The 20,274-nt window shown below is 43.6% G+C and overlaps 1 protein-coding gene across 1 annotated transcript; it reads right to left on the reverse strand.

Moving 5' to 3' along the window:
• Window positions 1-2,706: 2,706 nt before the first annotated feature.
• FFAR4 (free fatty acid receptor 4) lies at window positions 2,707-11,457 on the reverse strand. Its single transcript, XM_033148065.1, is given in 5 exon segments — window positions 2,707-3,663; window positions 5,834-5,962; window positions 10,924-11,100; window positions 11,102-11,256; window positions 11,259-11,457. Coding segments are annotated over 5 exon segments (1,068 nt in total). The 3' UTR covers window positions 2,707-3,255.
• Between the last annotated feature and the right edge of the window lie 8,817 nt (window positions 11,458-20,274).

Raw genomic sequence — 20,274 nt, forward strand, 5'->3', positions numbered from 1 at the left:
TTTGTGTTGCAAACACATGTTCATGTATTTAAAATCTGTAATTAGCATGTTGCAGCAGCTAAACATTCTTTTATGGGAGTGCTTACAATTATAAATCCATATTGTAGTAACTAATTTCATATCATTTTGATGATGATGATGATTTTTGGTCACCACAGGCTCCCCCCCCCCAAAGTTGGCAATCCTAGTACAGTATTTCATTTTTTTAAAAAAAAATACAAAATATCTATTTTGTTTACTTTCTGAACAAGAATACTTTATTCGTTATTTAAAGCTTTTATTCCCAGAAACAATGGCTTGACATTTTGCACCTGGTCCAGAAATGCTGTTGTGTTGATACATTCCGAACCATCACCATTCCAGAGACAGCATACCTGGGGAGTTCATGTAACACTCCCATGCCAATGGCTGTAGGACAATGTTCTGTGCTGACACAGCACAAAACTAGCACTGACCAAGTTTGCAAGTTGTGGCATCCATGATTGCTGCAACTGCCAATTGGCTTGGGGCCCTTGTGATAGCGCCAGGTCAGGAGCTGTGAGTCCATTTCTTCCATGACCAGGTTGGTAACCATGGCAACCAAAGGGCCAGGATGCAAAGGCCTCATTAAATATGGTGGAACTTTCAAATAAACTATGTTGGGGTCATCACGGATTACCATAGTCGTGCTTTCAGTAGGACCACATCAGTCTTAATTTGCCCCCAAAGGAAGGCATAGCTAAGCTGGGAGGCACCTCTACTCTGAAAGAGGTTTATGTCACACAAACTGACATTCTCACTATGGATTCCATACTGAGGTTGGCGCCATCTAAAATTAAATACTTTACTATTTCAGTAATTGCATTGACACTCCTCTTTTCCTCCGAAGAGTTTAAGGCAGCATACAAGATGAATCCCTCCCGAATTTTATCATCACAACAGCCATGTGAGGAAGGTTAAGCTGGAAGAATGACCACTCAATATCACCCAGTGAGTTTCATAGCTGAGTGGGGGATTTGAGCTTGGTCTCCTTTGTTTTAGTCCAACACTCTAGCCCTGACCTCCCCAACCTGGTGCCCTTCTGATGTTCTGGACTACATATCCCATCAACCCCAGCCTGCACAGCCAATGAATGAAACCACAGACAAGCTTTTTTAACCACAACTTGATTAAAACTACATAGGTTTGCCAGAAGCTGTGTAAAATAACTTTTGGCACGGGTTTCCACCTTCAGCCAATCAACCGTCCCTCCTGCCTCATGAGCTCATAGTATTGTAGAGTTGGAAGGGACTCTGAGGATCCATCCCACTACAATGCAGGAATATGCACTTGTCCTCTACAAGGATCGAACCTCTGACCTTGGCATTATCAGCACCATGCTCCAACCAACTGAGCTAGAGAAGGGTTGGGAAGGATTAACTTACATTACCATGAACAATATATATTTTTTCTTTTACTGTATTTCTTATTGGACTAACAATCTAGTTGCTTGTTTTTTCAAAGGGCATGCTGTAATGCTCAAAATCCTATCTAAAGCCTCCAAGGAAGCAAACTCATTTTTTTTAATTTTGGGTGGGGTTTTGTTTTCGGTAACATACATTTTGATTCTGTGTAAAACTACTCAGCAGCAGCCAAGTAACAGGGCTCAGTGTGGCTTACATCCCAAAGAAGTGCATTGCCTCCTGATCCTGGAAACCAGGAACGCATAAGGAGATTCCATACCCACCGCTAGTTTTAAGGAACTCCTTTCATTCTACTTGCCCAACAAATGTTTGTTTAGTTATTCTCCAACACATTTGTGCCTGGCTTTTCTTTCAGGAAGCGTAGGGTGAAGGGGTTCTGAGGTGATCACCCATCTAGGCACTGATTTCGCTCTAGGCAAGCTTCAACAAGGTTGTTGCATCATTGTCAAGTACGGGAGTTCCCCTCTCCCTTCTGGTAGCACACAGATAAAAATTAATGAGCGTTTGGTAGATTTGTTGTTGTTGTTCAGTCGTTCAGTCATGTCCGACTCTTCGTGACCCCATGGACCAGATCACGCCAGGCACCCTTATCCTCCACTGCCTCCCGCAGTTTGGCCAAACTCATGCCAGTCGCTTCGAGAACACTGTCCAACCATCTCAACCATAATGCTGTAATTAAAGGGCTATAAATCTAAGGACTAGATTTATAGTCCTTTAATTACAGCATTATGTTACAAGCACAACAGGCAACCCTCCGCAAGGTTATCAGTTGCCTACTCTGATTCTTCCCCACTTCCGCAGCAAGAAGCACGCCAATGGGAAGTGCCTCACCCCCCCTTGCATCTCATTTGTTCTATGACACGCTCGGACCTCTGAGTTCAGGGGGAGGGAGGGGTTCCAGCTGCTCCCTCCCTTCTGGTTGCTCAGCTACTATCTCATAGCTGGGTAGCTCCTTTCTCAACTGAGCAGCTTCTGTGCCTGCCTGTCTCTCTGCTTCTGGAAACACTGGAAGCGGGGTGGGGTGGGGACAGGGACGACAAACATTTCCCCTCCTCTTCTGTTAGGAGCTGATCTCCCTGTGATTGCACTCCCCAATCTTCCGATCCAGACCAGCCCCTGACAATCATGTGCTTTCATCTGTTCGGTGGATGGAAGGGGAGCTGCCTGTGCTAAGTCCCACCTGCACTTATCCCTCACTCCCTTGGCTGAACAGGTGATGGGTTCTGCCCTACATGCACCATCTTGTATATTTCTCATACCCCAGCAACCTTTTTACACCAGCTAGGCGCGAATCCAGTACAAGAAGAAAACCCATAGACACGTTCAAAATACACAGTACTGTTTGAATGGCTGAGTCTCCCTGTGGCTGGCAGCTACTTGTACATTTATAAACCTAGCAGTCACATGTGAACATTTGGCTGTGTCTCTGCCACTTACGCATTTTTAAACTTGTTATTTGTTAACGCCGATTCTTTGGCTCTCACGCAAGGAAGTATCATCGTCCCTGCCCCATGCCAAAGATCCCACAAAATACAATCACTTTCTGGAAGATAGTAAACTGCAGAGCTCAGTTACGCTCTGAAGTCAACATTTTAACTTCTGTTGTAACGCCATCAGCATCAGTATCCCTTGCATCTTGATATGGGGAGAGTTACAAGGTCGTTTTCTGCAGCACCAAGATTTCCCAAGACCAGAATATGCTGCGCAAATCTTGATATTTTAATTCCACCCGCCTCCCTCTTTCCCAGACGCTTTCTTTAGCACACTGTTCTAAGAAGCTGGTGAGATTACCGCTGTCAGAAACATCACATGGTTATGTGGAAATAGCAGACACGGTAAAATGTCTGTTGTTATTCTGCCTCAGCGTAGTGTCTGTGGCAAGCGCTTTTCTTCCAAGAGGACCTGGGCAGCATAAAAAGATTTTCCTCCATTCATGCCTGAAGTGGGATACATTATATAAAACTGGGTTGACAATTGAATTGGAAAATGTGAAAGCAACTATCCAAAAGAAAAAAGAAGGCATCAGGTTCACGTTTGGATAGAATTTCTGCACTAAAATGAGGAGAATGGTGATGATTATCGGACTCCACATAAGAAAGAAAGAGATCATCAATACAAACAGAGTCCGCAACAGTCTGAAGTCTTTCTGGGAAATTCGAATGTGATAACCCTCTGAGTAGGCCATGCCAGCATGAAGACGTCTCCTTGATTCTTTTGCAATCTGCATTAGAACATAAAAAAACACATTTCAGTGAATATATTTTAATTCTTTAAAATTGCTGCCCAAACTCTGTCATTAGATATCAATTAAATTATTAGTTTTTTTCTGATTAAGAACAGCTCAGCAATGAAAAAAATGACACGGGGTGCTGTGGAATCTCCTTTAGAAGTTTCCAAGGGTAAAGTGAATGGCAGGAAAATACACATTTTTAAACACGTTTTGGTAACCCCCCCCCTTTTCCCCACGAGCCAGATATCTGTGGTAAATGTACCCACACCTTCACCCAACTACCTGAGAGGAAAGGAATATACAGGTAATCATAATGTACTTTTCTCTTCTTTTTGAATGAGAGGCTGTTTTCACATCTGGGATGTGTTGTTTTCTTTTTTTAAAAAAAGAGTACCAGCTCTAGGAAAGGCTCTCGCCACAACTAGCAGCTTGCAGATGATGTGGACATCACTTCGTCACGCCTGCCTTCCAAATTCTGCTGCATCCAAGGAAAATATGCCGATTGTTTAGAAGTGTGCAAGGTGCCAAAATAATATGGGATGCTCCAGTCAGACTTACAATCAAGGTATATCAAAATCAGCACTGGAAGAGGGTGAAACATTATGACAAAGGGGAAACGCTGTCCTGTTCCACCATAATGAAATTAGTAGTTTTGTTTCCTCTTGGGATAGCAGCATTTAATCCTTACACAAATATGATTTGTATAGTGTTTGAATATTATGGGGGGGAAATATTTCTCTTACTGCTTCTCATTTTGCTTTCCCTAATCCAATTAATGTGTTGTTGTTGTTTTTTTGCAATGCCAGGAAACTATTTTTGCATACACACTCATCCGTTGTTCTTCCACCTGCAAACTGCTTTTTCTCAGATGGGGAAACAATATCAGTTTAGAGCTGCTTTTCCCCAACCTGGTGCTCTCCAAATGTTTCAGACTACTGCTCCTCTCACCTGCAGCTCATTTGGAAAGGACCAATAGTCTGACTCATACCATGTCTATATATTGTTTGCTATAAAATATACTAAATCTACAGAAAGTTAATGGATTGCAAATGTTTCTAGTGCAAAGTACAACGAAGAGGTTCTTTGAAATACAGTTTATTGTCTTTTAACTTCCAAAAATATTCCTTGATGGCAAAATGGAATTCTACAAGGAAGGCATAATCTTCTGACTAAGGGAGGATTAAGTCATATGTAACTCTCTAGCACCACCTTCCTGGGAAATGTGTAATACTGACAACATCTTTCAACAGTGCTGTTTGGCCACTGCATTACCCACAAACAGGAGCAGGGAGAAGAAGTTTCCTGATGAAAATTCCAGAGTGCTACTTATTCAAAACATTTCTTACTCACTTTTCATTGCACAGCAATTGCAGTGCAGGCTGCAAATGAAGCAGTATCAATTCACAATGCAATGAATAAAAATAAGGTTGGTCGGTCGCAACCAGCCAACGGAAAATGTCAGTAGCAGCATCAGATTCTGCTAAAACCCTGGGGGAATAACCAAGCCCTTTGCATCTAAAATGTAAAAGAGCAGGCAGCACATGAATCACAGAGGGGAGGGAATTCTTTAAAGTGGGGTGCCACTGCCAAGAAGGCTCTCTCGTGCACTGCCATATAGCAGGCTCAGCTGAAGATGGTAAGGCCTCCTTGACAGATCTTAACAAAATGGGTGTCTATATGGGACAATCCATTTTTTCACGGCAAGTAGCAACTTTGGGGTGATTTTCTGGTAGGAAAATGGCATGGAGGAGAAAAGCTGTCAACACCCCCCCACACACACCATGGTGCCAATCTAGATCAGGGTGCTGAGATTGCTTTCAGTTTAAGAGTGAGAAGTGGCTGTCTGAATCACATTGCTTAAATAACATACCTAATATAACATGTCAGTTTAGCCCTAGATTAATTAAATGTTGAGGATTTGAAGTGATAAACAGCTCAGGCTTTGCGACTATAGCAAGTGAACTAAAATAAAACTGTTAAGAACTAGGAAGTGTGCTACTTTTGCTGACCACTTGTGGCCTCTTATTACCATCTCTAAAACTAAAAACTCCATTTACTATGAGAATTCTGATTCAGTTTTAATTGTGGGTAACTCTGTTAGCATCTTTTAATATATAATAATAATAATAATAATAATATAATATAATATAATAATAAATACTTGTAAAATCTTTGAATAACTAATTACGATGACCAATCCTGGTATTAAGAAGATCACAGTGGCAAAAGACACATCCCAAGCAATCTCTCCTGAAATGCTGGGCCAGTCCAAGGTGCAAATTAACACTTCCTGCAAGAAAAGAACAAAATCCCTGTAAGTTTTTAGTCTGGGTGTTTGCTTTCACCATGATGTTTGAGAAACACACAGAGGCGCACCTAGAGACCTTGTGCCCTTGGCAAGGAGCTGTATCAGTGCTTCCCCACAGGAAAGAAAAACACTTTAGTGCAATAGACGCATTAGAAATTACTACATTTTATGTGATCCCAGAAGGACGGGAAGGTTCTCCTGTTTTTGATCTTGCTGCAACAACAGTGGCACATCTCCACACACATATACGTCATACACTTCGTCATTTGATAGGTGATTTTTGAGCTCCCCGCCCCCAGGCCAGCACTCCTGGAGGGAGCCAGTTTCTCCAGCCCCCAGGTACGCCTCTGTCAACATGCTCTGGCTTGGTGCCTGTTTTTAGAACAGTTAACCACTAACCAAACAGGATCTACGAAAATAGTTAATGAGCAAAATACATTTATGATTTTCACCTGGAACATATTCAGATAAAAGTGTACTCACAAGATTTGGCAAGCAAAACAAACCAACAAACCAACCAACAAACAAAAAAATCCTCCACCACCTACAATTTGAACAATTATGACAATGTGATTAAATAGTTTAACAAATACTAGAAGCTAATGTCGTATCTGACCTCATCTTACCAGCATTAAATGTGATTTCCTTGCAAAGACAGCTGCAAGGCGGACAAAAAATGGGAACGTAATCTAATTATTTGCTGCTAATGACTCTCTCCTGTTATCTTACATGTCACATAAATGTCTGCTTTTCAAGCAATGCATAGGTTCAACAGAGCTTGTGTGTTCTTGTGTGAAAGATACAATATGGTGTGCAAAGCCCTAGGCAACTTGGGAACAGAATACCTAAAAGATTGTTTCAGCCACTGTATATCCAACTGAGCTGTAGCTTCCTACAGGTATTGCCACAACAAGAGCTCTAGGATGTATGAATTGCCTTCAGTGGAATCTCACAGAGCTGATGCAGTGCTAGGAAAGTGAAGACGGCGAACAGCACCTAGTCAGCGTGAGCTCTCTGATTTTATCTTTTAAAGATTGTTTTAATGAGTATAGAAGCTTGATAAAATTTAGGCACTCCATAGCACTTTTTAGCCTTTTTAGTTTACTAATTAGGGGGATTCCTTTCATTATGTACTGTAGAACCCATGACAAATGAAGAGTTTTGCAAAGGCTAGTCACCAATTCAATTCTAAACTTAATTTTGCACATGTTGTGCTCTTCCCATAGCCACTGAAAGTTGAAAGGTTAACAGGCAAACTGAGGAGAAACTTTCATTGCTTTTTTGGCAAATAAATCCAATACTTAAATAGCACCAAGTCAGTTGATAAAAAATAGTATTTATTATGAACTCTTAATAAATTCCTAAATTTTAATAGTTTTTAAATCTGACAATCAAGGTGCATTATGTCTGTGTCTGTGATTAATTAAAGAAAAGTCAGACTTAGACGCATGTTTGCCCCGTACCCACAAAAAATGGGGCTTTCCTCCTCCCAAAAAGGGCGTAGATCACTGCCAGTTTTAACTCTGTGAGTAGATCACAGTTTCTTGGGAGTTGGCCACCTCTGGTCTACACTGAGGGGTCGCGAGTGGTGCTGTGGTCTAAACCTCTCGGGCTTGCCGATCAGGTCGGCCATTCAAATCTGCACGACGGGGTGAGCTCTTATTGCTCTGTCCCAGCTCCTGCCAACCTAGAAGTTCTAAAGCATGCCAGTGCAAGTAGATAAATAGGTACTGCTGTGGCGGGAAAGTAAACGGCATTTCCATGAGCTCTGGCACTCGTCACAGTGTCCTGTTACACCAGAAGCAGTTTAGTCATGCTGGCCACATGACTCAGAAAGCTGTCTGTGGACAAACGCTGGCTCCCTCAGACTGAAAGCGAGATGAGCACCACACCCCATAGTCACCTTTGACTGGACTTAACCATCCAGGGGTCCTTTACTTTTATCTGTATACACTGACTGGCATTGACTCTCCAGGGTTTCAAACAGGGATCTTTCACAGTCCTACCTGGAGGGGTCAGGGAATTAATATGGGACCTTTTGCATGAGCTTCACAACTGAGGGCTCACCCACATTTCCACTTGTGTAGAAAACACGGGTTTGTGTGGTTTTCCCCCTTGCCCCACTCCTTTACCAGGTAAAACCTGCTCTTTAGCATCTAATCAGAGCAAAGTCTATCCTGAGAAAACCTGAATTGCTGTTGCTCCGACTGAGCGCTAAAGAGCAGCAGGACAAGAGGAATTGCAGAAAAGTGCTCAGCCAACATGGTGCACCCCCAGATGCTGATGGACTCCAACTGCTGTCCTCCTCCACCATTGGCTGGTGCTGAAGGGAGCTGAGGTTTAGCAACATCTGAAAGATACCCCCTGTTTTAATATAATGATGCCAAACCAGTAGCCTCTCAGAAGGTTAGGACTCCAACTCCCATCAGTCTCAGCAAGCATGGCTAATGGTCAGGGGCTCTGGGATGATGGGAGCTGTAGTTCAACACCATCTGGAAGACCACAGGTGTCTCACCCCTGCTTGAATAGTTGTTCAGAAGTGGAATTTCATCAGGATTACTTTGACATGACAAACCCCCAGCTTCTGAAAGTCTCTCTTCTACACAGCTACTGAAGGTGCAAGAACCTTCTTTTGTATCTGGCCAGCCTGCATCCATGAGTCAGCTGGAGCTGCTGGCCTAGAAGCACCTAGAAGCACCCTTTTGTGCCAGGCTCTCCTCAGGTTGTCATAAACTGATCTGGGAATGCGTTCGAACTACCTTGATCCTGCTTTGCACCAGGAGACTAGATGCCAGGACGTTTTGGGTCTCTTCCAGTTCTAACCCCAGGAATCTTTCTTCAGATTGCCATGCATCAATTACTAATTCCCGAAAGGGACTCTTTAATTCTCCGCATTTAATTACCCATCCAAGTGTTCAAGTCAGCTTGCATGATTCAAAATCATGAAAACCCATTCTTTGAGCCTACGCCATCTCCTTTGATATGCCTACTCACTATGTACTCTCAGTGAAGGACTCAAGGATTTGATAATAATCAGCCTTGCCTTTGGAGAGCACCACTGAAATCTCAGCAATACCTGTGCTTTTCCTGAAGCCCTGTATACCAGAGACAGTTATCAGGCCATTTACCATTGGTCTCTAGAACATAGGATTTTCTCCCACTTTCAGTTTTCTTAAATGATATATAGAGCTTGACAAAGCCACAAGCAGTGGACCCATGTTGCCATGTTCTCCCGCAAGGCCCTTTAAGTTATGGAGCAGAGATACCATGGTGGAGAATAACAGCCTCTTGATAAAAGCAAACAGCAGCAGTCAGCCATTCCTACAAATCCATCATCTTCAAATGACTACAATCCTCTCTGTTCAGATTGGCACAGCCCCAAAAGAATACAGAGCTGATGCTTGTTTGAAGGGGGGGCCGGGAAATAGCGTCATAGAACATAGAAGATTTTCTGAGATTTCTGCTGGGTCCTCCATCCCTCCCACACAATTCACAACAAGTGGGTAGGCCAACGGCGTACCCTCCAGATGTTACTGGACTCCATTCCCTCAGCCCAGCTAGCATGGTCCAATGGCAGTGGATGGATTGTGGAAGGAACCACAATTGGCTATCCCTGCAAAATCAGTCTCTGACTCTCCCATGTTATATCTCCCTACTCTCTGTCCAATAGAGATGTGAAATATCTAATCTGAAATTATGCAAAAGCACAGGAAGCATGAATTATCTTCAGAACCATTTTTTGGTATTTTTTATTAAAGGTTTCTTGGTTTACAGAAGTATGTGCAAAGTCTCTTTTTCATGTTACATTTTCTACAGGTCAGTTTCATTTGTTGAGACAATAGTGTTACATTAGGAAGAAAAGGGGAAAAGAGGTGGAAGGGGCCATGGTGGGTGGGGGTGGGGTCGGGTGGCAATGTTTATATTTTACTTGATGTATGTGTGGGGTTTTGTGTCAGCACCGTTTGTCAAAGGCTACGGTCCTATGCACACTTACATGAGGCACTTCTTGGATGCATTTTTGAAGTGTACATAGCTGATTCTATATCCATTTATATGAGGAGGGGCTGCACTGGATTGTTAGAAAACGCAAACAGCAGACTATATGGAGGGTTTACAGCTCAAACAATAAGCAAAGGAGATTTATTGGCTGCCCCATACAATAGGAGCAATTTGAAATTATATCTCTTCTCCATCTCTTCCGGAGATTCAACATTGTTCAAGCTTGCAGCTCTTCAGAAGCATGGAATATCTACAGGGTTTGGCTTTACGGCGACAGTGAGGCACTCTGTAATGGTATTCTGACTTAACTGAATTGTATTTTTAAGCTTTTCCATTGTTATTCACCCCAAACCTTTAGGCAAGGGTGGAATGGATTATTAATTTAAAATCAATAAATCTTTCTCTTTGTGGAACTAACTTCACATGGACCAATTATCCCCTAACACCTATTTCAACACTTCATTGTGCAATCAAGTTAGATTCCCCACTTGCACTTCCAGTGCATAATTGGGGGGGGGGTGAATTTGGGAGGCCACCAATGAGCATATCTTGAAGGCAGGACACCGGGGTTGTTAGTTTCAGCCCAAAAAAATCAACATGTAGCATGGGATTTTGCAGGTGTTCGCTAAGAAATATATAATAGCAGGCAGGCTGCTTCTGTAAATGTTTCCTGTGACACAAGCCCCACCAAGTTCAATGGTGCTGTCCCAAGCCTATAGCCAGACTTTCTGAGTCAACTTCTTACTGGTGTGGGTGGGAGGAACTGTGCCTAAGGGGAAAGGCTCATATCCTAAGCAGACTTAATGGAAAGCAAGTTGTACAAAAATCAGTGGCATGCGAGTAAATGTTGTTAGGATCTGGGCTGTAAAAGGGTTGCCTTTTTGTCATGCCTCCAACAACAACAAAAGACCGCCTTCTTGTCTGTTTTAATAGGGTCAGCTCACCTGGTGCTTTCTGGTCAGCGGCTGGACTGTGAAGAAAAGGCAGAGCGGCAGGGTGGCCAGCGCCGAGACGACCCAGATGAGCAGCAGGAGGCCGGCCACCAGCCTGCCTCTGTAGGTCCTCGAGGGCCGGAGCCGGACGATGCTGACCACGCGCTCCAGGCTGACGGCGGCCAGCGAGGAGGATGGTGACGCTGCCGCTGAGGCCCATCATGTAGAAGAGCAGGTGGCAGACGGCGTGGCCCATGGTCCAGCTCTCGGTCCAGCGCACCACGGCGATGATGGGGATGGCGCTGATGAAGAGCAGGTCGGCGCAGAACAGGTTGAGCACCAGCAGCTGGCAACGCTCAGCCTCCGCTTGCGACGCGCCAGGAGCCGGATGGCGCACGCGTTGGCCGCCAGGGCGAGCGCGAAGATGCACGCCAGCACGGCCGTCTCCAGGGCGCTGAGCGCCACGCGGCTGGCGCCCCTGAAGTCCGAGAAGAAGGGGAAGAAGTCCGTTCGGTTCCCTGCGGGGCTCCACCGAACCCCGGGCATCGGGCCGAGGTGCACACGGCATGAGGCAGGCTCACCGAGCCGACGACGAGGAGAACCTATCTCCCTCGCGCGCCCCGACGGGGCGCCACAGGGCAGCTGGCCAAACACGCGGCGGCGCTGCTGCTGCCGCCTCCTCCTTCCCTCCAGGCAAGTTGGGATCGGACCGTGCATCTGGCCGGCTCGCTTGCTGACTCCTCTGCAACGAGGAAGTGATAGGAGGAGGCTAGGAGGTAATAGTGGTGCTGGCCGGCGACAAAAGGAAGGATTTATGAGCAAGGGACTGTATATGACAGGAAGGCACCAAGGCCTCCTTGGCTGCGAGCCACAAGTTGCTGCGCAAGCCGCTGCCCCTTCCCCAGTTGGCAATAATGGGCATGCGGGGAATGAACGTCCGTTGGGCCCTAATGAGAACAACTGAGCCGGGTACATTAGATGAACTATGAAAGGCCGGTGGAAGGAGAGGAAGGTGGAATTGTTGAGGATGAGAGACCATTGTGGGCATCCTGAGAATGATATGGCCCTAGGCAGGTGGGAACTAAGACATCAGAGCAAAGGGTGTTAAGGTTAACAGAATCAGTTGGTGCAAAATTGAGTGCCAGATCAGTGGGGACAATGGTGGTTTGAGGGAGACAAATAAGATCAGTAGAATGAGGGGTCCTGGGTGAAAACACTGCAGTGCAGTAGGAGACATTTACAGCCCATTCCCTAACCATGTCTACTCAGAAGTAAGCTCCATTAGTTCAATGGAGACTACTTCCAGAAACTTGTGTGTAGTGCAGTTACAGGAATAGGGATTCCTGTATCAGTGGGGGCTGTCATTCCTCTCAGGATTCCCTGTTTGGAGTCATATAGTTTCCTAGTCAAAAACCCTATTAGTCTGCAGATTTCCAATATATTCCCAATCATACTTATATTATCATTTGTGCTCACCCTGTTTGCTTACAATAGCCATTGATTTTATCATGTCTGCTGTAGTCTGTAAGGAAGATACTTATTAATTTGAAATTTTCAGCAAGCTAGATTTTTTGTCTGCTTAATAAAACGTAGTAGTAGAAGAAGAGATCATAAAATCATAGAATTGTAGATTGGAAGGGATCCTGATGGTCATCTATGCCAACCCCCCCCCCCCAATGCAGGTCATCTGACCTCTGCTCAGAAACCTCAAGGAAGGAGAGTCCACCATGTCTTCTGGGAGTCTATTCCACTGTTGAACAGCTATTACTCCTAACAGAAAGTTCTTCCTGATATTTAGTCGGGATCTCTTTCTTGTAACTTGGTTTAGGTCTTAGAAAGTATTTGAGAACATTCTCCCCTCCCAAAAAAAATGTTGGTGACTTTCTCTATTCAGGCTGAAGTGCAAATATATCTTAAGAGCATGAGGAGAGTGCAACTGCACTCGTGTTTTGCTTGTGGGCTTCCTATAGACATCTAGCTGGCCACTGTGAGAACAAATGCCCAAACTAGATGTGCCTTTAGTCTGATTCAACAGGGCTCTTCTTATATTTAGATGGCAATTGTTATGAATATTGCATTACAATCACCAGTTGCAGTCCACTGTGCCTCTACACAGTTTATTTTACGTTGCTCGTGGTAATGGACTGACTGGAAGTTCATGCTTTGTTGCAGAGTGCTCATGTGATTACGTGGCAGGACACTTCAATCCAGGCTAGTAGCTCACACACGAGTGACCTGATACACACTTTGAAGTTGCATATCTTGCCCTCAATTGCTCCCCGAATCTCCCGCCACTAAAATTTCTACACCATCCTTTAACTGTCAAGGTGCTGCAATTCAGCAATGCAGTTATCCAGCCCACAGCAGTCAAGCTAGATTGATCCCCACTTCACCCATACCTGTTCCTTAACTGCGTTGAACCTTGCGGTTCTCTTTTATTGATGATCTCACAAGCTCAAGAATACAGTGGGTTCCACCACCCCATATTGACATAGTCTTTGTGGTCAGGCTGCAAACTGTTCTTGCTGGGTGCGTGATTTGCGTGAAACCCAATCAATACAAACAAAAAAACAACAACCAGAGACAGTTATCCAACCATTTACCAACATTGGTCTCTACAGCCACAGCAGGCGCTTGTAACTCTCCATCGATTTGACTTCACTCCTGAAGTGCACCCTTCCATTGTCTCCTGAGGCAGACGGATGCCAACCCATCTAAAAGAAGCTACAACAACCCATTCCTGCATTCTCAACAGTCACTCTGTTTAGTCATTTGGGGCCTGGAAGTGCATTTTTTATGGAACCCAACCCTGGTGATCAAGCTCTCATTCTGTGTATCTGTCTCATAATGAGTTGACATAGCACTGCCACCTTAACAGGTGTATTATGCTGTTCAATGTTTGCAAAGTGCTTTTACATCATTGTATTTGTGGTGTTGATTTTAGTCATAGCAAGAGTTCATTCAAAAGGCAGTTGAGATTAGCAGTTGAGTTTCACGAAAACAGAGGGAGGAAGGCAGGATCCTTGTAGCACTAACGTTGGAACGTCCTGAAGCTGTCTTGTAGGTCCATCCATTGGGCTATCTAGACCACCCTCCCCCAACCTGGCATTCTCCAGCTGTGTTGGCTGGGGCTGATGGGAATCATAGTCCGAAATATCTGGATAGCATCAGGTTGCAGAAGGTTTATCGGCGACCGGTTGTAGCTCAGTAGTAGCGATCTGCTTTGCATGCAGAAGGTCCATCCCGTGCATCTCCAGGTACGGCTGAGAATATGCCCAGTCTAGAGTCCTGAGAGCTGCTGCCAGTCAGTGTTGACAGTACTGAGCTACATGGACCAATGGTTTGATTCAGCGTAAAGGAGCTTCCTAGACCGTAGTGTCTATCTGATTGACAGCAGCCTGCCAAGGTATTTGCTGAGATTCTTTAACTGGATTCAATTTGGGCCCTCCTTAATTGAAAGCATGTGCCCTACCACTAAGGCACAAATCCTTCAATAATAGAAAGCTTAGGAGTTACACAGAACAATTTTGCCAACATGCTTTACAGAGCTTTCAGAATTAACACCACATTTTATTTTAATCTGTTGCTGCTCAATCAAATCAAGGCATCTTGTTAGGTTTTTTAAAAACAAACCCTCTTTTAATCAATGATTAATAATGTCCCCCCATGTGAATATAGTTTCTCTTGTTCCCCATGTTTGAATTATAATATACCATAACAATGTTGAAGCGGTTAGATTGTAAAACTGGTCCGATCCATTCCATTCTACGGCTTGTCTTAAAAGCAAGCAGTATTTTTTTTCCTCCCCCCCCCCCTTTTACACAAGCATGTGAAGCAGGCTGTTTTAAAAAGTGTGTGGAAATGAGCAAAAGGCTTGCATATGGCAGTGTTATTCACATACTTTATAATGCAGTCCCAAACATATCTACTGGGAAGTACATCTTGTTGGGCCCAATGAAAATTATTCCCAGGTAAGCATGTATAGATTGCAAGCCCTCGGTCTTTGGGAAATGTAAGGTTTGCCTAGAGGTGTAAGTCTGTGTAGGCTTTGAAGACGTTGTGTTCTTGGTGCTTTCATACTCCTTTACACTGTGAGGGTTGACACACAGCATCTTTAAATATTTGTGGTGTTTGGCGTGACATATTAAACTCTACCATAAGGAAGGCAGAGTCCTTTTCAGCTGGCTTTCAAGGGGCTGTGAAAAAGAAATTGGTTATTTGCATTCCATGCATGAAGGCATTCATCCCTTATTTGCATGTAGCAAATAAGAGCAGGCCAACTCAGTTCTTTTTCACCGTCTTAAGGCAAACAGATGGCAGAGATATACTGATATGAAGAAGCAGATGGCGAGCAGTTGACATGGTGACAAGGGTAGGCTGGCTGAGTTTGAAAATAGTTGTGCAGGAATAGGTAGTTCACTGGCCTAGGAGAGGGGGGTGGAATAATTCTTTCCCCTCCTAAAGTTTCTCGGTAGAATCTTTCTTCAACCCACAGGTTAAAGTGCAGCGTTTCTCATTAAAGTTCTAGAGAGGGGCTGGTGGGAAGGATTGCATCATCATATTATTAATAGGAACATACCTATTTTATTCTGGGTGGGTCTAGAGCAACATTATCTGCATTTCCATTTATAACAAAGCATGTTTCAAATGAGCAGGGAAGGCTTTCTGGAAGATGGATGATGTGCATCAGTGGATTTCTGTTGTGTAGGCAAGATGGACATGGATGTTGCCCACAGTTTGCATCTTAGAGGCCTAAAAATAACATTTGATGACGGCAGGTTAACACACCTGGGCAAAGACTATTAGCAAACCTAGTGTTGTTTGGCTGGTTGAAGGGAAAAGAACAACACGTTCAACCTGACTTAAGTTGAGGTGAGATGATGGGTAGCACCAAACCATCTGATGGGTGGGAGCCTTTATATCTGTACATCAAATTCTTGCCACTTCCCTGTTCCATGAGTTGCCTTTAAACTACACTAGAATCTCTCTCTCCTCTCTCTCTCTCTCCTCTCTCGTGTGTGTGTGGTGTAGGGGTGTGTGTGTGTGTGTGTGTGTGTAGGCAATGAAATCATAAGACTAAGTTCTTTAGGCAAGCTGTATCAATAATTACTAGCTGTGTGACTTTAGCTTTAAGACAAACGTATTTTGTTTTAGGGATTATTGCCTCTTGCGTGATTCTCCCAGCTCAGTCAATGGGGACTTAGGTCTTTTTTGTTTGCTTTAGTTTTATAGATTTATATGCCACGTTCCAGTAGAAGTATTTCCAGGGCAACAACACAGTCTGCAGATAAAATAAAACTCAAGAATTAAGAAAGCAGGCGGAACCAGCATTAAAATACCAGTACTCAAAAGCAGATAAAAGGCTGAGAAAAGAAAGAGACTCTTACGCAGCACTGGAAATACATCAAAACAGGTGACGGGCAAGCCTGGGGGCAGTGGTGGGGAGCAGCGGTGTTGTGGCATCTGATGCAGTCTCTCAAATTACCAACCAGCTCTTCTCAGATAGCAGAGAAACCTGGGGGGAGGGGGATTCCAAAGATGGCCCAAGTTCATAGGCAGGGTGATATGGCAATAGATGCCCCTTCCGCTTTTCAAGTCTGAAGCAGCATAAGGGCTCTTGAAAGTAAGCACCAGCACTTGGGATTGATCATGGAAATGGACCAAGAAGCCAGCTGAGCTGTTTAAGCACGACAAAAATGTTCCCAACATCTCCTTCTTGTTAGCTGTGGCAGCTGTCTTCTGAACTGCCATTTCTGAACAGTCTTTGCCACCTTCAAGGGCAGCCCTGTATTCAATGTGTTGCAGTGCTTTAATCTGGAGATTGCCAAACCATAGACACCTAATGGCCAGCTCTCCCTATCTATGAATGGCTTCAGCTGGCAAAAGGTGTTCCATATCACTTGAGCTTCCAGGGACAACACTAGATCTGTTTGCATCTCCAGAAAACAAATCCTTTGGGGAGCAGAGGGTTGTACATGTTGGAAACCACCTCCCTGAACAGTCCTGCCTGCCTACTCAGCAATGGTACCTCTATCTTGTCAGCTTTAACATCAGTTTATTGACTCTTATCCAGTTCATTATTGATTTGACACCTTTACCTTTAAATAAGAAATAGAGATGGGCGTCATCAACGTATTGATGACTCTCAGCTCTGAATCCTCAATACAGCCTCACTATAAACAGTTTCATGCAGAGGTTGTAAATGCTACGGGGCTGAGCAACAATGCCCCAGCATCACCTTCTAGAATTGACAATCCAGTGGTATAGAAAGCCACTGAGAGCTGCAGGAGAAACATGTTCTCAGTCCCCATCATCCCAACATCAGCTCTTGGCAACACACATTTTGACAAGTATTCCCCTGATATACTGGCTTGAACTTCCTGCTTGATTTCTGTTTTAACTGTTGTGTTGTTGGGCTTGTCCATTATACATTTGAACTATGGATGTTTGAAAGTTTTGGTGAAATTGTTTTACTACGGAATTTAATTATGGGTAGCTTTACTTCTATTAGTTTTATACCTGTTATTTTGTGGTTGGTTGTTTCACGTTTTGTGAGCCACTTCTTCTTGAAATGAAAGGCAGTAGATAAATTCATTTAATTGTACTAATAGGTTACATGAGGCAGCATGCAGCTTCTGTGCTAAAATCAGGTCTGAAGGTGGATTTAAATGGACCCAGGTAATAAGTCTCCTCTGGGCAATGAGTGAGCATAAGACCAGGTAGTGAAAAGGTATGTGATGGCAACAGATATAACGTATTTCTGCCCTGCCTCCAAATCCTTGTCATAAAGGTTTAAGATGTATACATACATGCTTACTAATGGGGCTCCCTGATCAACACAAACCTATAAACTTATTGCTACATTTGTTAGTGTTGGAAATGCTACAAAACTGTTTTGGCCACAGCCTTACACCTCTGCAAAGCTAAACTAATGAAATGTTCTATAAAGTGACTTGAGAATTTGGACCTGGGATGGTACCTTGCATCTCTTTATGCTTGCTTAATACTTCAATACAGTAGTAGAACTCCAAGGCTTTAATAAAAAGCTGAATTATTTAGTGTCAGTATAGTTTCTTTGAGTAGGGTGTGTGGGCAATTCAAGGATATTAAGTTTTATTAGTATTACTTATCGTTTACCTTTGGGAATCATAAATCTATAACTGAACAGATTGAGTTTATCATGAGAATTTGAAACCAAAACTTAGTTGCATAATCCATTGCATTCTGTGTAACGAAAGCTAGACAGAAGATAACGTGCGCAAACTGGGTCAGTTAGTTCCAGTCATGTAAAAAATAGCTTTTCCTCAAGCTTGGTAGATATCTACCATGGAAAGCTACCTGGGTAAATACTAGAAAATCTTGGGCCTGCCCCCCTTTCAGAACAGTACAAAGCACATTTGTCACTGATAACCCCTAATACCTCAACGTTCCGGAAGTCAACGTTGAGGGGAGAAATTTCAAAGTCAGCTGGTTTACAGAATAAATTTCCTAATCATGTGGCAATACAAACACACAAAACTGTACCACTGCCTTAACCAACCCTTTAGCGGTTTTGGACTATGATTTCCATCAGCTCCAGCCAGCATTGACATGCTAGCTGAAGCTAATGCGGATAACCCCAAACCCTGGGAAGGCCCCAGGTTGGCAAAAGCTGTCTTACATCAAGAAAGTGAATTTCTGTTGGGGGAGAATCAATACCACACACTTTTCTTTCTTTCTTTCTTTGGCAGAATCCAGCTCCACTCAGAAGTCTGAGTGTACTATCTTTCTCCAGAGGAGAAGCACATTTTGGAACTAACCCAGAAGAACAGTCCTTTAACAATACTACATTACAATGTCTTCCAACTGGCTGATAAATAAGCCTACTAACAATGCTTTTCCAATGAATATGGTGTTCTAAGTAGGCCAACACCACGTATAACACAGAAACACAGAATATACATATTACTATTTTTTTTGTAAGAGTAGCATTTACTGTTAATGGAGTGGCATACAGTACACTTTCTGTTCCTCTGTATCCTATGGGCTTAGTTTCTCTAAAATTAGTCCTTCTGTCCCAATGGGGCTCATAATCTAAGAGAAAATGGGCAATCTACAGGCTGCATACAGCCCTCCCCCTCCTTTGTTCTCCTACACCAAAGAAGCCACTGTATTTTGCTGCTGCCCTAAATCAGCAACAAAAAAATGTCCATCTAGGAGATGGGCACTTCTGGGCACATTCTGCCCATGTACATTGTTGTTTTTCAAGATAGATTTTTATCTGCAGCGGTTCTTATGGTTCAACTTGACAGTTTTGTGTAGGAATCACTGCTTGGTTCTGGTGAAGGCAAGCAGGTTTGCAATGTTTTGGATGGGTAGGGCATGTGTGTGTGTGGGTGGGTGGGTGGGGGAGAGAGAGAGAGAGAATATGGTGTCTCGCTTTTTGATTGATCTTGTCTGCCACTTGTGATATCTGGTCCTCCCCCCAAACACAACCCCCCACCCAAGAACGTGGCACTTGATCCTGAAAAGTTTGTCCACTCCTGATTTAAGGCAATCATATGTTTCAGGGATATAAGAGGCTAATGAAATAAGAACATTGTAAAGAAAATCTTCTTTTAAAAATAAAGACAAATTTGAAAAAAGCTAAAACCCGTACAATACAACCAGCCTGAAAAAACTTTGCTATTTGAAGGCAGCAGTCTGTTCAATGCTTTGTTGTTAAAAGGGTTATGCAGAGAGGGCTGGGCAGGAGTTGAGTGCAGTGCTAGGTGTGGTGGTTCTGGTGGCTGGAGCTCATGCTTACTCTACCACAAACCAGTCAAGATCAAAGCATGTCTGAACCTGAGTCTGGCCAAATCCAAATTTAAGGAAAGAAACTTCAAAATTGTACTTGCCAGTTTTGTCTGGCGAGATTGCAAGATAGGACGTTTTTCTTGTAGCATGGTCTCTAGTTTGGCATCTGTTCACCTAGTGCCATACAACCAACAATATTTGTTTCCAGATTGGTGTGCAATACCTGCAAGGTGGTTCGTCGCAAACAGTTTGCATGTCAAATTGGGTAGCGATTTTGCAAACACAAGGCACAGCAATTTCCAAAATATAAGGCATTACACCCCAATGGGATTTCTGAGAACGAGCAGTGACTGTTTACAGTCAAGTTAACTTAGGCTGGGGAGGTGGCATAATGAGAAGAGTTAAGGAAGTGGCAAAGCAGGGATGAGGAACTGAAGGCAAATGAAGGTGATCTCGTGTATTTTAAGGGATAGGGGAGGATGATTTCATGAAGTTTGAGAAACACACCACTGCATACATAGATACAATTTGCCTAGCTGTTTGATTTGCCTAAACTTTCACCAGCTATTAAAAAAGACACAGAGAATG

The sequence above is a fragment of the Lacerta agilis genome, chromosome 5 (assembly GCF_009819535.1).
Source record: "Lacerta agilis isolate rLacAgi1 chromosome 5, rLacAgi1.pri, whole genome shotgun sequence".
NCBI lineage: Eukaryota > Metazoa > Chordata > Lepidosauria > Squamata > Lacertidae > Lacerta > Lacerta agilis.